This window comes from Taudactylus pleione, unplaced genomic scaffold (assembly GCF_031769625.1).
Source record: "Taudactylus pleione unplaced genomic scaffold, aTauple2 ptg000512l, whole genome shotgun sequence".
Taxonomy (NCBI): Eukaryota; Metazoa; Chordata; class Amphibia; order Anura; family Myobatrachidae; genus Taudactylus; species Taudactylus pleione.
The window spans coordinates 1,730,080-1,750,129 of record NW_028284914.1 but is presented as its reverse complement, the minus strand read 5'-3'; the positions used below and the strand labels follow the sequence as shown (position 1 = coordinate 1,750,129).

Below are 20,050 nucleotides of genomic sequence, written 5' to 3'. Positions count from 1 at the left end.
ATCGTTAACGACCCGCCGAAGTGCGCATCGTCGATCGTTCAGGGTATACACACTGGACGATACGAACGATATATCGGTGAACGTTATTGTTCACTTTTATCGTCCAGTGTGTACAGCCCTTAAGATGTATTTAGCCAAACGCGTTGGGTATCCATTGTGCTCATATGAAACCTCTGTCTGTGCTACGTAAACATCTATCGCTCATAATTTTATGACTTTTGCCCCATCAAAGTATACCGGTTTAATTGCCTCTGGACTAACATGTTTTTGGCAGGGTCTGTGGAATTGTCATACCGTGGAACTACCCACTAATGATGCTGGCGTGGAAAGCAGCAGCCTGTCTTGCTGCAGGTAACACGGTGGTGCTGAAACCAGCTCAGGTGAGACCTACGGCACCTGGACACAAATAACCCAATGCTCTGCACTAGCGCGTTTCACCGCACATAATTCCCTGTATCATTTATGCTCTGCACTAGCGCGTTTCACCGCACATAATTCCCTGTATCATTTATGCTCTGCAACTAGCGCATTTCACTGCACAGAATTCCTTGGATCATTTTTGTTCCGCTCGGAATTAAAAAATAAATACAACGTCGTTTAACCAGCTCTAGTTATAGGCTACAAATTCTGCCAAAAACGAATTTACATATACAGTGTGGAATGGCCAAAATTCTGCTCATCTGCACCCTGTCAAGACAGAATTGATCATTTTGGAAATTCCTGGGAGGGGTTAAAGGCACAAATTAAATTTGTTTTATACCAAAAAAAAAAAAAACCTGCAGAGAGCTCCCCAGCAACCACGGGGATGTAGTTAAAAGACCGGCAGACGCGATGCTGCCGGTCTAAATCCTGATTATACATGCCCGGGACGAGACTTAGATAGGCGTAGAAATACCAACGCCTATCTTAATCCCGATGCCGAAGCCCGAACCCCGCCATCCCGATCCAAGAGCCGGATAAGTATACTACTTAGCCCGGGAATGGGGGGGGGTTAGGATTAGGGACCCCCTGGGGGGGACTTTGGGTCAGGCACCCCCTGTGGAAGGTTAGGGCTGGGTTAGGGGAAGGGGGATTAGGGTTAGGCGCCACTAGGGGGTTCGTTAGGGCCAGGCACCCCACTGGGAGGGTTAGGTTTAGGGTGCGGGAAGGGGGGGTTAGGTTTAGGCACCCCTGGGGGGGATTTAGGGTTCGCCTCCCTGGGAGTTTTAGGGTTAGGCACCACTCAGTCAGTATTTCAGTCCCATTCCCAACCATGTATGTCCAGGAAGTAAATGGTCGTAATGCATCAGTTTCTCATTCTTAAGTCTGACTGGTGTCCATTTGTCATTTAGTAGATAGAAGACTGCAGAGTTGTGCAGATCTCTGGGTCAGAGGATAAATTCATAGTATCCTTAATATCAGTATAAAAAGTTAATGGGAATTTCTGCAAGAGAAGGCATGCCATTTTATAGACAGGCGAGGTCTGTAGGTTCATTGCGTCCTGTACCTGTATTCACATCACTGGTCACCTTGACTAGCATAACATTTGAGTTAATTAATTTGATATATGGCAGCAGCTTTACATAGCAACAGGCCGACTAAGCGTTAAGAAGACCCTGTATGCAAGCTTACACTCTGTAGCTAAATCTTGTTGGAAATGAGGTGTGTGCAGGTGCCGGTATTGCAGAGTTATGTGGGCACACACCAGCGGATGACTCAAACTGTGAACAGCCCAGTTATTTAACCAGTCATGTTGGTTTATTGATAGATAACAGGTACAGCCGTACTCACTGTTACATGCACACTTGGTATGGAGTGAAGCTTGAGCAGAGTGGAGTCCTACACAGCTCACCAGCTGGTGAGTGTACGATGCAAATGGGTAGTAGTGCAGGATGGAACAGCTTTATGCAGGTTTATTCTGGGGTCTCTCACTAAGCAGGAGACTTCTATCTCCCACCATGTCAGTCTACACAGTACTAAGGTGGCTGCAGTCACATGTGTAGGAGCACCTCAGGTTGGAGGATGAACCTCCCTGCAGACCCTGGGTCCTGGTGGCCACCATGTATGCACAGTGAGGAGATGTAGGGGCGCACTGCTTCCTAACAAATCTCGATTAGTACCACTGCAGGAACCTAATATGTGATATGAGCAATCAGATAGAGCAGTTGGTTTAGATACGACATGAACCTGTAATTTATAAGATGGTTATAACCTGGACATTTTTTTATTCATCACCTAAATCAAATTAATTGTTCGTTTTATTTATTCCTTGCAGGTGACCCCATTAACAGCCCTGAAGTTTGCAGAATTAACAGTGAAAGCAGGAATTCCGAAAGGAGTGGTCAACATCCTGCCGGGAGCCGGTACGTCAGTGACACGGGAGCTGGGACACGTCTGTCGCAGGGAGTAGAGGGAATGAATTATATATAGCTACAATACACTCTGTAGAGAAGCTGGGGGTGGTTTAGTAGTTCAGCAGTATCAGTCTTTAGGCCTCCATCAGGTCATATCACAGGTGACCTGTATTTGCTGGGGTGCAGGTTAGGCTCCAGGGACAATACAGGGTACAATTTACACTTACAAAACTGAGACTTTGTTTTGGGGCATAAGATTATTTACATTTCAGTGGAGGAGAATGTACTGTATGAGGACAATGTATTCCATATATGGTTTATACTGCAGATAAGTAATATTTCAGTACAGTGTTTAACTGACCAAACCCTGTTTCTCCAATAAGGATCGCTCATCGGACAACGGCTTTCTGACCACCCGGATGTCAGGAAAATCGGATTCACAGGCTCCACCCCCATAGGAAAGCATATCATGAAAAGGTGAAACGCGTAGCTAGAGACACAGCCTAGAATAACAGCATTAGCCTTTAGGTGCAAAGTCCCTGCTCACTCAGTATTCTGACTCACTACAGCCACCAACATCCCAATCATGTCACTAGAAATATCCCAATATTACAGACAGACCTCTAAAGCCTCCCTAACAAATGAAGTGTATAATAATCCTTATATTTAATGGCTAACTATAAAAAGAAGATATCCATGTACAGTAAAGTATTTCATGTCTGACTCAATCGCCCCAACTTGCAGAACAGCAGTGGAACAATATCCAGGACCACTGTCATTAGGTGACACTCAAGGATCCAGCCTAGATCCAGGTTGTAGATACTGAGCCATAGGTGTCTTGGATGCTGTATCTTTGCCTATCGGCTAGTCAGGGGGCGAAGGGTTTAACATTAAAATATTTTATTTGTTGAACATCTCTTCAATCATCTGGCTAATGCCACGTACACATCGCCCTTAGCTGATATTTATTCCTGTTTTGGGCATATATTTGTATTTATTTTATTACATGACTGAACTATACAACTACTTCCTGAGGAATTTGATTATCAAACAGCCACTTGTGTGTCCAATTTCCCAGCCATGTAAAGCACCAAATTGTACAGATCAGACAACCAGACAGATCAGAGACCCCAAAGTGCTGGTTTTAAAGGGCAACTGGATTTTGTTCGGGTTAATTGGCTGTTGTGTCCTCCGACACTGAGCGCAGTCTGGGCAGTGTGGTTATAAATAGTCAAATTACTTGGCGTGGTCACTATTTGAGTTTAAGCTTTATATAGTTTTATTTGAATCGCTCAGTTGATTTGCTGCTTTTCCCATGTATTTAGTATCACTAAGAGCGTGTAGCTCATTGCTCTGTCCTCTCACCCAGCTGTGCTGTAAGTAATGTGAAGAAGGTGTCTCTGGAGCTGGGCGGGAAATCTCCTCTGATCATCTTCCAAGACTGTGACCTGGACAAGGCCGTGCGCATGGTAAGGTTCTGTACTTAATGAACACAAAACGCAGAGAATATTTTAATAAAAAAGATTATTTCTCTGTCTAATGTTCCTCCAGCCCAGAGGTTCCCAAACGTGGTGCTCAAGGCTCCCCAACAGTTCAGGTTTTAGAGATATCCATGGTTGAGCACAGGTGGTTAAATCAAATTGACTGAGGCACTAATTTAGTCATCTATGGTCAAGCCTGGATATCCTTAAAACCTGTTAAGGTGCCTTGAGGACCGAGTTTAGGAACCTAGCCCAATACATGTATCTATTCTTAAAACTAATGTGGGATACGATGTTGTGATTCTGGGGCTAAATCCCAATTTACTAACACTTTAAAAAAAAATAAAAAAATTGTCTGTTAGTAATTATGTGATTTAGCCCCAGAAACACAACATCGATGTTGATCGATTAGAAATTTATTAAAATTGATTAATATACCCCTAAGTCTCCATATGAAATGCATGTTCAATACATAGGGGCATATTCAATTGGGCGCGAGGTTTAGCGAGGTAAAAAACCTCGTGCCCCACGTGCCTAATTTTGGATTACCGTGGGTATGCGCACTCCCGATACCCACGGTATGCAATTTTTAAAAAGTGGTTGCGAGGTTTTCAGCTCTGAAAACCCCGCGCCAAGTAAAAAAAAAAAAATTACAATTTTTGCACTAACCTGCCCGGGGGTCTCCGTGGCTCTCGGTGGCCTTCCCTCTATCTTCTCACTGGAGAGGGGGCTGCTGGGAGGATCCAGGGGCTGGTGGGAGGGGCAAGTGCTTTTGGGAGATGTAGTTCTCCCAGCGCCCATTCCGGGGGGCCACACATACATTGGGGGGGGGGATACACACACACCGGGGGTCACACACACTCATACTCACTCATACACTCACACACACTACATACTCACCGCTGCTGCTGGAGTCCGGGTCCTGATGCTGGATGAAGAAGACAGCACTTCGGAAGGTGAGTAATTACTGACTAATTAAGCTAATTGGAAACTTCCAAAAAGCTTAATTAGTCATTAGGAGGGGTGACGTCGGGGTCCCAGAGCGAGTCCCACTGATTTGTCCTAAAATTAGAGATTTTAGAAAAAATCACACTTGCTCTGGAGGTGCGAGAATAAAAACCTCCCGGCGCGCAAAATAGAAAAAAGAACTCACCTAATTGAATTGCAAAAAACCCGCACCTGCAGGAAAAACCTTGCAGGTGCGGGTTTTTTGCTTTACTCGAACAATTGAATATGCCCCATAATGTACATCTCAGGAAAACAGAATATATTAAGGCAGGGATGGAAAATGAGACTGGAGAAAACACCAACTGCAGATTCATCAGTGCGCGCACTAACGTAGTCACATCACCATCAATAGTCATAATATTCTGGCATTATCATCTCTTTAGGACTAGTGGTTATTATCAGCAGTTAGCTGTCCTGCCACTAGGGGGACCCAGTGTGTATTCTTGCATAGTCTACTATTAAGTCCTTTGCCCAGGTTCAGTAAATTATGTTAACTTTGACCGTTATAACATTCTTATTGTCGACAAATTTAATATGTCAACAATCACCATGTTGACACTGATGAAATCTCGACATGGTCATAGTGTTGACAATGCATTTCTGAAGTATTCCTAACCCCTAACTCTAATGTCAACATTTTAACTATGTCGACATCTTGTTCATGTCAACATTTTCCAGATGACGGCATGTATGATGTCAACATTTTAACGATGTCGGCATCATAACTATCGACATTCAGGTGTCACTTTAAGAATCTCAACATAGTGGTTGTTGACAGTGCGACTGCATACCCTTTCCTCCACTGCTTAAATTGTGGATCATGTACTCTGAGTTATCTGACATTAGTATGAAGATACGGATACATAATTTATTTTCTATCGCCCCCTCTCTGTCCTCCTATCAGGGGATGGGTGCTGTGTTCTTCAACAAAGGGGAGAACTGCATCGCTGCCGGGAGACTATTTGTGGAGGACACAATTCATGATGAGTTTGTGCGGAGAGTGGTGAGTGCTGGGATTATAGGGACTGAGGCCTATCGGTTATTTTGACCCTAGAAAATACTGTAGCGCACAACTGCTCCTGATGGCCGTTGCACACTTGTGCACCCACCAGTGACTCCATTATGCATACTTGTGCGCTTTTCCCTAAATCTAGGCACACTTGTGCAAAAATAGGTGTGTTATGTCACTAAGGAGCATTTGCATTTTGACTTTGCACTTTTACAACTTGTAAATTACCTTTTGGGCCAAATTTGGGCAGAAGCTCATTGATTGCTATGGTGTCACCGAGCCCCTGGGAAGACTTATGCTTACAGAAGAGCTTGGAGGTCTGGCTCGCTAAGTTACTTGTGCAAAAGGGCTGCTCGGTACACAATACAGATCAATGCTCTCTACAGCACTACGCGTTTCACCTCCATCCTGTCAAAAACAGCCCAAAGGTGGTAGATTAGAAATTAAAACAGCTGCTAAATGCCTTAATGGGCGCTCAGGTCCTCTGTGTTTTTGACATTAACATCTACTGCACATAATAAAATCTCTAGCTCCATTCACCCATCTAGCTAGGTTAATATTGACCAGACAATAGCAGTTAAATAATAATATTTTGTGACCCGGGTTCTTTTTGATGTCATCAGATATTCTTCTAGGGAACTTGTTGTCCAGAAGGAATTAAATACTCAGTGTACATTACTATACATATCACCCACATGCAGCCGGCTTACCTGACATTGAATTGGATGAACCTTATCAGCTAGGGAGTGACATATACTCTGTTAGACAGACACATGGAGGCGCTAGATGTTATCCCATAGCCGATGTGATCTAAGTTTTCCTACCGTTGACAGGTGGAAGAGGTGAAGAAAATGAAGATCGGTGACCCCTTGGACAGGTCCACAGACCACGGACCCCAGAACCACAAGGCACACTTAGATAAACTAGTGGAGTATTGCCAGACCGGAGTGAAGGAGGGGGCTACACTGGTATACGGGGGGAAACAGCTTCCGAGACCTGGTGAGCACTCTTCTTATTACTGCACAGAGATCAGGAATATACAGATGTACAGTATACAGCAGTGGTCTCCAACCGGTAGCTTGCGGTCTTAATTTTGGTAGCTCACCTAAATGCAGTACTGTCGGGTCAACTAGGAGGAAGTGACCTGTGACGTGTGCTCCCCCGTGGCGTCGACACCATGGGTGGAGCCACCAGAGAAGCACGTCAGGTGATTGCCGCAGCCTCTACAGCAATCACCTGATGTGGTTCCACCCACGGCGTCTACGCTATGGCAGAGCGAGTGCTTACATTTTATTTACAAACTGCAACAATATCACTGGAATAATTAAATGCATTGTTATTTTCTATGAAACTTTTTTTTTTCATTTTCATTAAATTTCCTTCAATTGTTCGGTTTTTAGCCAGATTTTTTTTTCTACAATTTTAGTAGTTCTTCAGGAGATTGGTCTACAGGGTTATCTCTGACTTTTTTATCTTTTCTTTTTGTCTATGACTACAAATAGGGAAATCTAATTGTGTATTTATTGGAGCCCTCAGAAAAGCCTAAGATGGTCATTGCCTGCAAGTGGCGCTATAGCTGCCTATTGTCTTTGATTTCAAAGGAAATTGCCAATCTAACATAATGTTTATTATGAAACCTCCAAGCTCCTTAATACGAGCTATGATTAAAACAGCAGGCACCCCTGCTGCCACCCAGGAGACACTCAACATCCCCCCACATCTGCCCCTCTCTAATGAGGCCCATACATCAACAATCTGTCGCCACAATGCTGCGTTTTACCGGTTGTGTAAAAGAGTTAGCAAAATCCAACATGTTGGAAATCCACGATTCGCCGATTCTGACCCAAAAATGATTGGAAACGGTGAGTCGGGGACTCCTAACTTGTTGGATTTTGCTGATCGTCAGAGAAACGGAGATCAGGGAAGCGGAGATCGGGGGAAATCAGGCCATTGATGTATGGACCCCTTAATGGATCATTTTCCTCCAGGAGACATCTTGCAATTCAATGCTGACTATAAATGGTTAATGCTGGGCACAATTGGTTTCCATCGGGTGTCAGGAGCACTGAGGGGGAGATATATATTAAACTTCTAAAGCGGACACGTGGAGACGGTGCCCATAGTAACCAATCAGCTTCTATCTATGACTTTATAGAATGTAATAGATAAATGATTGCTAGAAGCTGTTGGTTGCTATGGGCAACGTCTTTACATGTCCTCTTTAGAAGGTTGATACATTTCATATAAGCGGAATAATGTCAGATATTTAGCAGCGGCTTTGACATTGGGAGCGGCGACAGCCAGTCTAAATCCCTCTGGTGAGATCTTTATCGCCCCAAATACGTTTAATATTCACTGACTCGTGGACCCCATCACAATGGCCGCCCAGTCTCCTCCATTCTCTGAGCCAGCCAGCTCCCCGTGTGCTGTATTAATGCAGGAAGGGGAGAGGGTGGCTCAGGACAGAACACGCTGTTACCGGAATATATAATGAACTGGACGAGGCACAAAAATCTGCTTTATCCGACTTCCTCACTCTGCTTGTGCCAGTTCTAGCGGCCCGGAGCCCCAGGAGGACACACACAGCAACTGAGACTGAGAACTAATGCTGCCATGCTATACAATCACTCATTGCTGTCTGCGTTTCTCTGTCAGTGCTGAAGGGGTTAAGCGGTGTGTTTTTAAAGTGAACATTTTACTTGCTGGTGTGACACAGCCCTATATGAGAGGCTTGGGCAGAGATCAGTGATAAACTAGATACTGACTTGCATCAGTATTAGGATCTCAGGGTCTCCTGTCTGGGAGCTAGCAATAGCCATCGACCATCGATGGTTAACCACCGATAGCCAATGGTTTTGCCATCGATGGAGGAGATCCAATGGTTCAAACATTGGCACATAGCAGTGTGATGGTATTTTTTTCTTTATCATCATCGCCGGGACACAGAGCCTAGCTCCGTAGCCCCAGATGGCCATCCCTACTGGGAGCTGTCACCATTCCATTTTAATGATCCACCAATGCCCATCACTACTGGGAGCTGGGTGGATTGGGGAGTGGCTGAGTGTATCAGGGTTTGTTTGGTGGATCAGGGTTGTTGGGTGTTGCTTGGTGGATTAGGAAGTAACTGGGTGGATGAGGGTGTGACTAGAGAGATTGGAAAATGGCTGGGTAAATCGGGGAGTTGCTGGGTGGATCAGGGTGTGGCTGGGTGGATTGGGGAGTGGCTGGGTGGATCAGGGTGTGGCTGGGTGGATCAGGGAGTAGCTGGGTGGATAAGGGTGTGTCTGGATAGATTGGAGAGTGGCTGGGTGGATCAGAATGTGATGGGTGAACCAGGGTGTTGCTGGGTGGATCAGGGTGTGCTGGGTGGATTTGGGAGTAGCTGGGTGAATCAATGTGTGCTGGGTGGATCAAGGTGTGGTTTAGTGGATTGGAGAGTGGCTGGGTGGATTGGAGAGTGGCTCGGTGGATCAGGGTGTGGCTGGGTGGATTGGAGAGCAGCTATGTGGATCAGGGTGTGGCTGGGTGGATTAGGGTGTGGCTGGGTGGATTGGGGAGTGGCTGGGTGGATCAGGGTGTGCTGGGTGGATTAGGGAGTAGCTGGGTGGATGATGGTGTGGCTGGATAAATTGGAGAGTGGTTGGGTGGATCAGAGTGTATTGGGTGGATCAGGGTGTGGCTTAGTGGATAGGAGAGTGTCTGGGTGGATTTGGGAGTGGCTCGGTGAATTAAGGTGCGCTGGGTGTATCAGGGTGTGGCTGGGTGGATAGGGGAGTGGCTTAGTAGATCGGGGTGTGGCTGGGTGGATAGGGGAGTGACTTAGAGGATCAGGGTATGACTGGGTGGATAGTGGAGTGGCTTAATGGATCAGGGTGTGGCTGGGTAGGTATGATGGGTGGTTTGTGGAGTGATACTGTATGGCCATTTTAGCAGAATTGTGAAAAGTAATGAGAAAATAAACAAAATGCTGCTGATAGTGTACATCATTAATAACACAGTGCAACTTACAGTAACGGTGATGTTATACAAGCATGGCTGAAAAGCCCAGAAGGAATCCAAAACCGCAACGCTAAATATTTTCTAAAAGTTGCAGGAGGACATGTACAAGGCTACGAGCCAATAAGCTGAAGTCCTCTGTATACATATATATTTGTCAGTATTACTCTATGCCTATTATAACATACAGTATATTGAATCCAGCTTTGTATATAATTAAAGGGTCTGAAGCGTTAAGGTTCTTCCACACAAATAGTTTTTTTCTTCTTGTTTTTAAAAATGCTTCATAGCGTAGTGTTTGTTATTATAGCTGCGTCCAGGACTCTGAGTCTTCTAAAGGTAAAGAAAATGTCTGTGGGTGAAACCAGAACATGAATAAAAGCTTCTCTGCCAGATGCCGTCTACGTTATGACGAACTCTTATTTGTTTTTTTGATTTAAGGATTTTTCTTTGAGCCAACGATATTCACAGACGTCGCTGAGGACACGTTCATTGCCAAGGAGGAATCCTTCGGGCCCGTGATGATCATATCCAAGTTTAAAGATGGGTAGGAGACTGTCTCTATGTAATACCTTTACTTGGCCCGTGACGGGGGGAATTGCTGCCACCATTACCTGGTTGTTTCATTAGTCACAGTTAGCCAAGTGATGGGCTGAAAGAATCAGTCTAGCCTTCAATGGGTCTAGTTAATAATGGTCCAGCAGAGGGTGGGTTACCTAAATCGCTCAAATGCCCTATATGGACTGAGGGCCTGATTCAGAGCCGGACGCTCTGACCAGAGCGCTCGCTCTGAGTCAGGGCCCTCCTACTTAAAAATGGAGCGGCCTATTGGACGATCGTCCATGATGATGGTCGCGATGGTCAAGACCATCGCGACCATCGGGCTTGCGACGAGACCCTGCGGTAGAGTCTCGGTGACTGCAAGCCCTGGAGTGAATTTGGCTTTATCAGAGCCAAAATCACTCCCACTGACATCACTAGTGATGTCAGTGGGGCCGGACCCAGACGGTAGGCGTTCCCATGGGAACGCCTCCGTCTGGCAGCCACGCCCACCAAAGGGGGCGTTCTGTCACTCAACATCGACAGCACGCCCCCTTTGGTGCGAGACCCGGAGCGACAGCTTGGCTGTCGCTATCCGGGTCTCGCGCATGCACACGACGATGCTCCCTCCGTCGTGCGCATACGCATTTGGGTACCATCGACCCGCTTGCGAGCGTCCTGCGCTCGCGAGCGGGTCTGAATGAGACCCTGAAACCCTAATTACCAATCAAACATTGGCAATTTGCACTAGACTGAATGCCGATTGGTTGCTGAGAGATTACAGCAGAATTTTCGGTTAACAATAACCCTCCATGTCATAAAACCAACAGCGCCACCTTAGGCAAGGCCAACGTAACTGCAGCTTTGGGACCATGCAAAGCTCCTGCATATAACATTCTCGCTACTCCAATATAATTGTAATCGTGCGTTATTATCACTTAGAAGATGAGTGTACGCGTTTCAGTAGCATTGAAAGCACTTAGGGAGTGATTGTGCGGTCAGACTTTCCGCCTGTCACTTCTCCGCAGGGATGAAACTGATCTCTCTGCGTTTCAGTGACATTGACGGAGTTCTGAAGCGCGCCAATGACACGGAGTTCGGTCTTGCCTCTGGGGTCTTTACGAAGGATATCGGCAAAGCTCTGTATGTCAGCGAGAAGCTCCAAGCTGGAACGGTCTTTGTGAATACCTACAATAAAACTGATGTTGCCGCGCCTTTCGGGGGCTTCAAACAGTCTGGCTTTGGAAAGGACTTGGGTGAGAATAACTGTTCTTATTGTGTATTTTGATATCATATTGATGTGAGCTATATTGATATTATAAGTCACCAAAAGATCCAATGGCTAAAACAGTCATGAGACAACCAGCCAAGCTAGTCTATATAGGACATATTGGGGTAGATGTATGATAACGGCACTTAACGTGCCGCTATAACGCTTCCCACTTCACCTCTTTACCGAGGCGAAGCAGGAAGCACTACCGATGAGATGTGAGAACATCTCATCAGCCGGAGAGGGGGAGCGTTAACTCCCCCCTCCGGCGCTACCCGTTAGAGAGAGCAGCGCATCAGCCTAGTGCTGATGCGCTGTGTCTCTGATCCGGCCGGCTCCACTGAGCATGCGCGGGATCTCGCAAGTATCGCGAGATCCCCGCGTGGAGCCCTGGAGCCGGCAGCCGCCGCAGCAGGGACAGCGCTGTCCCTGCTGTGGGGATAGGCTAGCGCCAGGCTGTAGCTGTCAATAACGACAGCTACAGCCGGCCGAACGGTCATGCGTTATGACCGTTCATACATGGCCCTGCCGCTCAGTGCTATCTTGTAGATAGCAGCGCCGATAATGACAGGGGCGCATAGCGTGCGCTGATACCGCTTCTGGGCTTCATACATCTCCCCCATTACGACTTATAAAATGCCTGTAATATGCATTTGGGGGGGATGCTATTCCATGTTAATAAATACCAACGCGATAAAATCACTAATTATACATATATATATATATATATATATATTATAAATGTAGTTTACATTGGTTTATTTTGAGACTTGCCCTTTGAATGCTAGTGAATCCACCAACTGGTTGTAAAGAGTTACTGCACCCTAATGCAGGGCTTGACAAATTTTTCTAAAATCTAGGAGCCAAGATGAAAGTGTAGGAGCCAGATCACCGCCAACCCCCAAAAATGACAGGAGTGAGTGAGGAGCACAGCTCTGTGTGTTATACACACTATATACTAGCCCACAAAATGGTCACAGTTGAATGGATACAGTAACATGGAGGCCCCCTCACTGCTCTGCACAGCCCCCCTGCTCCACCCCCCACCCTCCAGTAATAACGGACCACATTTCACATAAAACTATGGTGCCAGAAAGTACAAGACCCCCCCCCCCCCTCCCCTCGTGGTCACACCACTAACCCTCTGACACTGCTCCGCAATCCCTGCCCATGCATAGACCCTATTACCGGGAAGCTCTATGCAGCCAGAGACAGGAGACAGTAGAGAGCCGGGACGTACAGGAGGATCAGCGTAGACCAGGCATGTCAAACATGCGGCCCAATAAACATTTTGTGAGGCCCGACAGTGTGGGCCCACATATATATAATATGCTGCCCACACCCCTGAGCTCCGATCGGGCAGTGTTTACTTCATTTAAAGCTGGCAATGTTGGTCTCTAAAGCAATCAGAGGCCAGCGTTCCCAGTGATGCAACACGCGTCACCCACGATGAGAGGAGGCTGCCGCTCTGGATTTAATTAGATCCAGTCAGCGGCAGCGTCTACGCAGGACGGTGGGAGTGAAGACGGCGTGGACTGGAGCGGTGCACAGCGGCCATCGTGAAGAAAGGTAAGTACTGCACAGGTGTGTGGGGCCTGTTCTATACTGGGAGGGGGCACAGCATAAGGGGCATTACTGGGGGCACAACATAAGGGGCATTACTGGGGGCACTGCATAAGGTGCATTATTGGGGGGCTCTGCATAAGGGGAAATACTAGGGGCATTACTGGGGGCTCTGCATAAGGGGCACTACTAGGGGGCTCTGCATAAGGAGCACTACTAGGGACATTACTGGGGGCTCTGCATAAAGGGCATTACTGGGGGCTCTGCATAAGGAGCATTACTGGGGGCTCTGCATAAGGGGCACTACTAGGGGGCTCTGCATAAGGGGCACTACTAGGGACATTACTGGGGGCTCTGCATAAGGGGCATTACTGGGGGCTCTGCATAAGGGGCACTACTAGGGGGCTCTGCATAAGGGGCACTACTAGGGACATTACTGGGGGCTCTGCATAAGGTGCATTACTGGGGGGCTCTGCATAAGGGGCACTACTAGGGACATTACTGGGGGGCTCTGCATAAGGGGCATTACTGGGGGCACTGCATAAGGGGTACTACTAGGGACATTACTGGGGGCACAACGTAAGGGGCATTACTGGGGCACTGCATAATTGGCACTACTAGGGCATTGCATAATGGGCACAAATTCAGAGGGCATTGCATAAGGGGCACTGGATTGGTCTTTATTAATAATAAACCTTTCAAAATTGCATATAAGACTTTTTTTTGTTGTGGCCCCCACACTCTTAAGACCTTGAATATTTGGCCCAGTTGGTATTTTGAGTTTGACATGCCTGGCGTAGACTGAGACAGACAGCAGGGGTCAGAGCAGGCCAGGATGGAGAGGAGGAGTCCGAGCAGGATGGAGTCAGTGCAGGCCGGGACGGACACAGGCACAGCAGTCACTGCAGGCGACACTCAGCACATGCACTCCTATGCATAATATGAACACCGCAATACTATAGGCATGAATCTCCGCCAGAGCTGATGAGGATCTGCTTCCTCCCTCACTGCAAAATCTAGTAGCCAGGCAGCAAAATCTGGTAGCCATGGCGACCTGGCCCCTGGGATTTGTCAAGCCCTGCCCTAATGAATTTGTAGTAAAAATAGATTACACCTGACTGGTACCTCTCTCCTCCTTCAGGTCAAGAAGCGCTGAATGAATATTTAAAGACCAAAACAGTTACTATTGAGTACTAGAATCTTATATATGGGATCATTACAACAAAATTGACTGGGACTGATGTACAAATTATTACCGGTGTCACAGAATTCTATCTCATGTCTCCTCGTCGTGACTTCAGATCGAGGACCCTTCTAGATTTGACTATGGGATCCATTCCCTGTGCCTGGCCTATCCTTGTCTAATCTCTATATGTTCTTGTTTTGTTTAACTGTTGTGTAAAGTGATTAAATAATCCACTTTGAAGACCGATAGGAAATGATGTGAACTGTAAATAGAATTTAGAGTAATAATTATATACTTCTAGTGACTGACCAAAAACCAATCACTGAATGTAGAGATACAATGTAATTTGCACTAATCTTCCTGTGCCCGACACATAGTGTTTCTGAGGGGTGTAGCGGTCCCAAGCCGCCATGAGGGGAGGGGGTGTGGACGTGTATAAAGGGCTATGTATGATACCTGCCCCCTAAACGAAGAAGACTCTACTTTGTTTTTAGATTTCTGCAGATTCAGATACCCTGTGCTAAAGAGTGTATCTAACCAACAATACAAGTAGGAAATGATAGACCGTAAATTAGACGATAAAATTGTACTCCCAATAATGTGAACCCTGCTATTCTCTTGCTTGCGCTGCAGCCACTCGGGAGTATAATAGACCCTTATTCCCCCGTGGGATCGATTGGGAGGGGCTAGCTTAGCATCAATGGCGCTGACGCAGAATTCAACACAACTTGGCTGCAGATGATTCCGTATCACTTATACAAGGGGTAGATTCAATTAGGGTTTACCCCGCAGCTAATTGATTGTGCTACCTGACTCAATTAGCTGCGGGAACCCCGCAAGTTAATTACCAGGAGCAGGATTCTATGTGGCATCCACAGGAGCTGGGAGGAAAAATATGCATCAAAATGCGCGGGAGAAACCGTCCCATTCCGTAGTAAACCTCGCGGCTAATTTAATCTCCCCGTTCATGTATAATTGCCTGTATGCAGTGAGGTAAAGCATCTTTGCGAGAGAAGTATCAGCTCCAGTGGGTAGATTGTGGGCGCCCCCTGTAGGAGAGTGCATGAGCTCCACCCCACCATGAACACAGGGGGTGACGCCAGACTTTTCACGTGACACAATGTCACTCGTTCCGCACAAATGGTTTTATTGTAAAGAAATAGCATCAGATTTAAAATACAAATAAAAGGTTTTCCTTCTAAATCCCCTGCAGTGTTTTTGCTGAGAATTTCGTGACTGCTGATAAATATTCCTGTATCCATTTACATTTTTGTAAAGAAGTCTGTTTAGTGTATACAGCTGGTAAAACGCCCCCCAGCCACAGATAATCTCGTATTGCTCCTTTTGAAGTGGAAATTTGGTTGCAAAAAACTAGAGATCAGTCCATTCAGCCGCCCAGCTCAGACTCGGTCCCTGCGAGTAACCAGACCAGCCGGAAACAGATGGCGAGAAATCCGGTCCCCAGCAGGTCGCCCAGCGCAGTGAGGTACGGGATGGAGAAATTATCCGGGTCCAGTCCTTTCCTCCACATAAACCGCACGATGAGGTCAGAAATGTATAACAAGATGCTAACCTGGAACAGTAACACATCAAAGTTAGTCGGCCACGGAAACAGCCACAACATAGAATAATACTTAACGTCAGTATCAAACCATAAACAATACATTTAGAGTTAAGATAAATAAAATGTCACTTATCGTAGATCTGCCGAGGTCTCTGATGTCTATAATGGTCCCATTCTACTCATATCTCTAGTCCTGTTTCAAGCAGGCCCAGGGGTGTCAATGCCCCTCCCCTTTGATTCCCCATTAACATGCAGCGACACCCGATCGGCTGTTGTAAGGTGCTGAGCGGTAAGAGGAATGAGAGGTGTGGAATCGGTATATACATTAGGTGTCCCGGCGGATCTGGCAAAAGGCATGTTCAGTGTAAGTATCACTGCAATCCTCGGCCAGGATACAGAGACGAGGCCACGCCCCCATGATTCGTGGCCACACCCCTTTTCCAGAGGAGGATGCCAGGCTGAATTAAAGCCCCAGTCCATTGGCAGTAAGAAGCTGGTGTTATAAAGGGCAAGTGGTAAAAAGAGAGATCGCATTACCTGTAAGTGCTTTAAACATTTGGCTGCTCTTATCGTACAAAAGGCATCAGCCGAGTTTCTATACTAACAGCTCCACCCGTAACGTGCCCCTAGCATCACATGACAGGTTATTCTCAAAACTTTGTGCTTCTCAGTTATCTGCATAATAACCACAGTCTGATGCCCTCTGCACCAACCGGGCGGGACTCATGTAGACAGATAAACGTTAACTGTGATTGGCTCTTATAGTTTGGGGCACATACAGTATGTATAGTCAGCATCCCAGTCACATACATGATTTGATGGTTTATACGGGTGATCTGGCCAAACCGGCGTTTCACATGCAGGGAGAAAACCCCAGTTGCCGACATGACCCCCTCAGTCCCACAACCTACTGTACAGCCCCCGCCCGCCCTGAGATACCTGTAAGAGGGCAGCAACCAAGTAGAAGGCGACAAACGGTACAGTGAGCGCAGTGTGGCCGCCTTGTAACAAGTGGATGGTGTACAGGAAGACCAGGTGCCCCGGCACCACAAGCACCAGCAATACCCGGGCTGATTTGGAATTGACACCTGTGAATGAGAGAGACGTCTGAGACCCGGACTGGTGTGTACATTGCATACAGATATATTCCATACAGCTCATCTGTGGTAAAAACTAAATAATACGACACAAATACAATGGGGCCTATCCACGGTTGCTCGCAACTCGGCCGCAATTACACTCGCAGAGCGCATAGAACTAAATGCGGATCTTCGGTCGTATGCCAGGTTGCACGCATCTATGTGACAGCGCCGCCAATATCCATACGCTCGCTTTCATAACCGCTATCATTATCACTGCACATAGTTACACCTTATCAGCTGCAAGTGGTGATGTGACTGAGGAGCGCCCGCCTGTAGGTGGGCGCAATCAGCTACGGAACAAGCGCAATGCAAAAGGAAACCCAACAGGCGTCTGGGCAACTCTCCATCGCTCCCTATGTGAATAAGTCCAATTTTTTTGGTCGACATAATGTCCATGTCGACATAACATTCAGACCATGTAAACATTTTCAAGACATATTGAAACATATGTTCTCTTCTCAACACACCCTGTGGCTGTACTAGTGATATGTCGCCTCCTGGTGGTCAACACCTCGTATAGCGCTCTACTACCGCATAATCGCCGAGTTCCAATCAATAGATAGACAGTAAATAGGTTGACAATGTCTAGACAGACAACGTATGTTAGACGGGGATAAAAGGTTGACACAGAAAAGTCGACATGAATGAAGGTTGACGGGTACAAAAGGTTGACAAAGTCAAAAGGGTCGACACAAAAATGGTCACCTCACTTTTTGGGTTTTGGTTAGGCACTTACCGTAAGGTTAGAGTTAGGCACTAGAAGGGACGGTTAGGGTCAGGCACCTACCCTGACGGTTAATTTTAGTCACCAGGAGGGAGGGTTAGGCACCAAGGGGAGGGTTAGAAAACTGTTTTTTTTTTGCTTGCTTTTTAAAGTGTCAACCATTTTTGTCGACCTTTGTCCTTGTCTAACATCTGTTGTCTATCTAGACACTGTCTATCTGATTCTGTCTATCTTTTATACCAAACCAATAATCGCCAATATTACTAATATAGTCCTCAAATAGTGTTCACTCTAGCTCCGGCGTTAAGGCAGGGCGCCAGAGCTAGAGAAGGCGTGCGCACCCGAAAAGTGGGCATGGCCATTGAAAAGGGGGCGTGTCTATAAGACACGTCACCTTTCGTCATTCTTGGGGGCGTGGCCGGCACTTACGGGTACGCCGGGCAGCCCCCGAGCGCTGCTGACAGGGAGAATAGATGCCGGGCGCATGCGCCCAGCATCTATTCACCGGCGGTGAGCGGGTCACCGCACATTTCCACACCCGCGGGACATTGCGATCCGCGGGTGAAGACGGCACCCGCAGGCTGTGAGGGCAGGGCGCTTTTTGCTCTCCTGAAGGGCGCAGCACCACGCTAAAACAGCCTGGCGGGAACGCTACTCATACGTCAGTGTTTTTCGGTTTCTGAACTGATGACATCATCCGGCCCAATTACCTGGAACTATCCCGTATATGACCTGTGTAGTGTTACTATAGGGGATGACTAAGAGACCTTGGAAAGGTGGCAGCTAATTGTTAAAAAATAAACTGACATAAGCTTTAAGGGAAGGGTTTAGTAAGGCCGCAGAATGCATCATGGGCCTATAACCTGCACAGCCCCCCCCTCATTCCTTCCCATTGTCTATGAGACCCCCGGCTCAGTTCTTATGGTCATACCGGAAGAGAAGAACGTGGTGTATGGGTTGGGCCAATGCTGCCTCATTTTGTAGGGCAAGACGCCGGGCATACTCCAGAAGTGGAGGAACGTGGAGATCCGGCTTGCCTGGATGGCAACGAGGTTCCCGGCAACACCTAAGGGGTTAACAGACATTTATAATCAATTACCGTAAAAATATATATATTGTAACATATAGAGTAACGTAAAATAAAAATGACATTGTTATACAGAACAGAGATAAAATAATTGTCCAGATAATGTTACTTAGGTAAATTGAACCCACCATTAATAACCGGCGTGAATACTGCTATTCCCTCAAATTTGGGGTCTGTCACTGTCTTGTCCAGGATCAGGCCCCCGATACTAGGAGAGAGAAACAAATGGTAAATGCAGATTAAGAATCCTAGCAAGCTCCGCCCCTCATAAAACTGGCCCTGCCCACTTGTGCCACTTGACATGTACGACAGACGCCTCTTTTACACCGCAGCTGCTGTGTAACTACAGGTGCCAGCATGCCCTCACAATAGCGGAGCAGCCACATATTGCCCTGTTTAATACCACCACAGGGACGACCGTGCTTCCTCCACCTGAGCTTCCTTTACCTGCTAATTGACATGGCCACAATGACCGGCTGCCACCCAGACTTTAGGACTTCGGCAATGGACGGACTCTGCTGAGCTACAGCCACCCACAGCGGGATCAGGATGATGAACACAACACAGATTAAGGGGGAGATGTACTGAATGTCTATAGGAGGAAACAGAGACATCTTTTACGTTTAACTAAAATTGCAACAAAAATATTTATGTGTAAGAAGAAGCAGTAATCAGGCTCCCGGGGTCAGGTAAGCATATAACGGTAACAGTAATCAGGCTCCCGGGGTCAGGTAAGCGTATAACGGTAACAGTAATCAGGCTCCCGGGGTCAGGTAAGCATATAACGGTAACAGTAATCAGGCTCCCGGGGTCAGGTAAGCATATAACGGTAACAGTAATCAGGCTCCCGGGATCAGGTAAGCGTATAACGGTAACAGTAATCAGGCTCCCGGGGTCAGGTAAGCATATAACGGTAACAGTAATCAGGCTCCCGGGGTCAGGTAATCATATAACGGTAACAGTAATCAGGCTCCCGGGGTCAGGTAAGCATATAACGGTAACAGTAATCAGGCTCCCGGGGTCAGGTAAGCATATAACGGTAACAGTAATCAGGCTCCCGGGGTCAGGTAAGCGTATAACGGTAACAGTAATCAGGCTCCCGGGGTCAGGTAATCATATAACGGTAACAGTAATCAGGCTCCCGGGG

At 46.9% G+C, this 20,050-nt stretch overlaps 2 protein-coding genes across 6 annotated transcripts in view; one reads left to right on the top strand and one right to left on the bottom strand.

The window, feature by feature from the left end:
• Positions 1 to 15,589, top strand: part of ALDH1L1 (aldehyde dehydrogenase 1 family member L1) — an 84,835-nt gene extending 69,246 nt beyond the window's left edge. For both annotated transcript variants that reach the window (XM_088450225.1, XM_088450224.1), the window contains exons 15-23: positions 275 to 380; positions 2,255 to 2,342; positions 2,717 to 2,810; positions 3,703 to 3,802; positions 5,727 to 5,825; positions 6,665 to 6,830; positions 10,269 to 10,374; positions 11,424 to 11,623; positions 14,342 to 15,589. In XM_088450225.1, the coding sequence (XP_088306351.1) occupies positions 275 to 380; positions 2,255 to 2,342; positions 2,717 to 2,810; positions 3,703 to 3,802; positions 5,727 to 5,825; positions 6,665 to 6,830; positions 10,269 to 10,374; positions 11,424 to 11,623; positions 14,342 to 14,397 (1,015 nt within the window). In that variant the 3' untranslated portion in view covers positions 14,398 to 15,589. The remainder of the gene's footprint in view (positions 1 to 274; positions 381 to 2,254; positions 2,343 to 2,716; positions 2,811 to 3,702; positions 3,803 to 5,726; positions 5,826 to 6,664; positions 6,831 to 10,268; positions 10,375 to 11,423; positions 11,624 to 14,341) is intronic.
• The window catches only part of LOC148501598 (solute carrier family 41 member 1-like), a 51,286-nt gene continuing 46,745 nt past the window's right edge, over positions 15,510 to 20,050 (bottom strand). For all 4 annotated transcript variants that reach the window (XM_088450229.1, XM_088450228.1, XM_088450226.1 and 1 more), the window contains exons 7-11: positions 19,351 to 19,495; positions 19,032 to 19,111; positions 18,748 to 18,882; positions 16,890 to 17,038; positions 15,510 to 15,959 (exon numbers count right to left, since the gene is read on the bottom strand). In XM_088450229.1, coding sequence (XP_088306355.1) covers positions 15,774 to 15,959; positions 16,890 to 17,038; positions 18,748 to 18,882; positions 19,032 to 19,111; positions 19,351 to 19,495 — 695 coding nt within the window. In that variant the 3' untranslated portion in view covers positions 15,510 to 15,773. The remainder of the gene's footprint in view (positions 15,960 to 16,889; positions 17,039 to 18,747; positions 18,883 to 19,031; positions 19,112 to 19,350; positions 19,496 to 20,050) is intronic.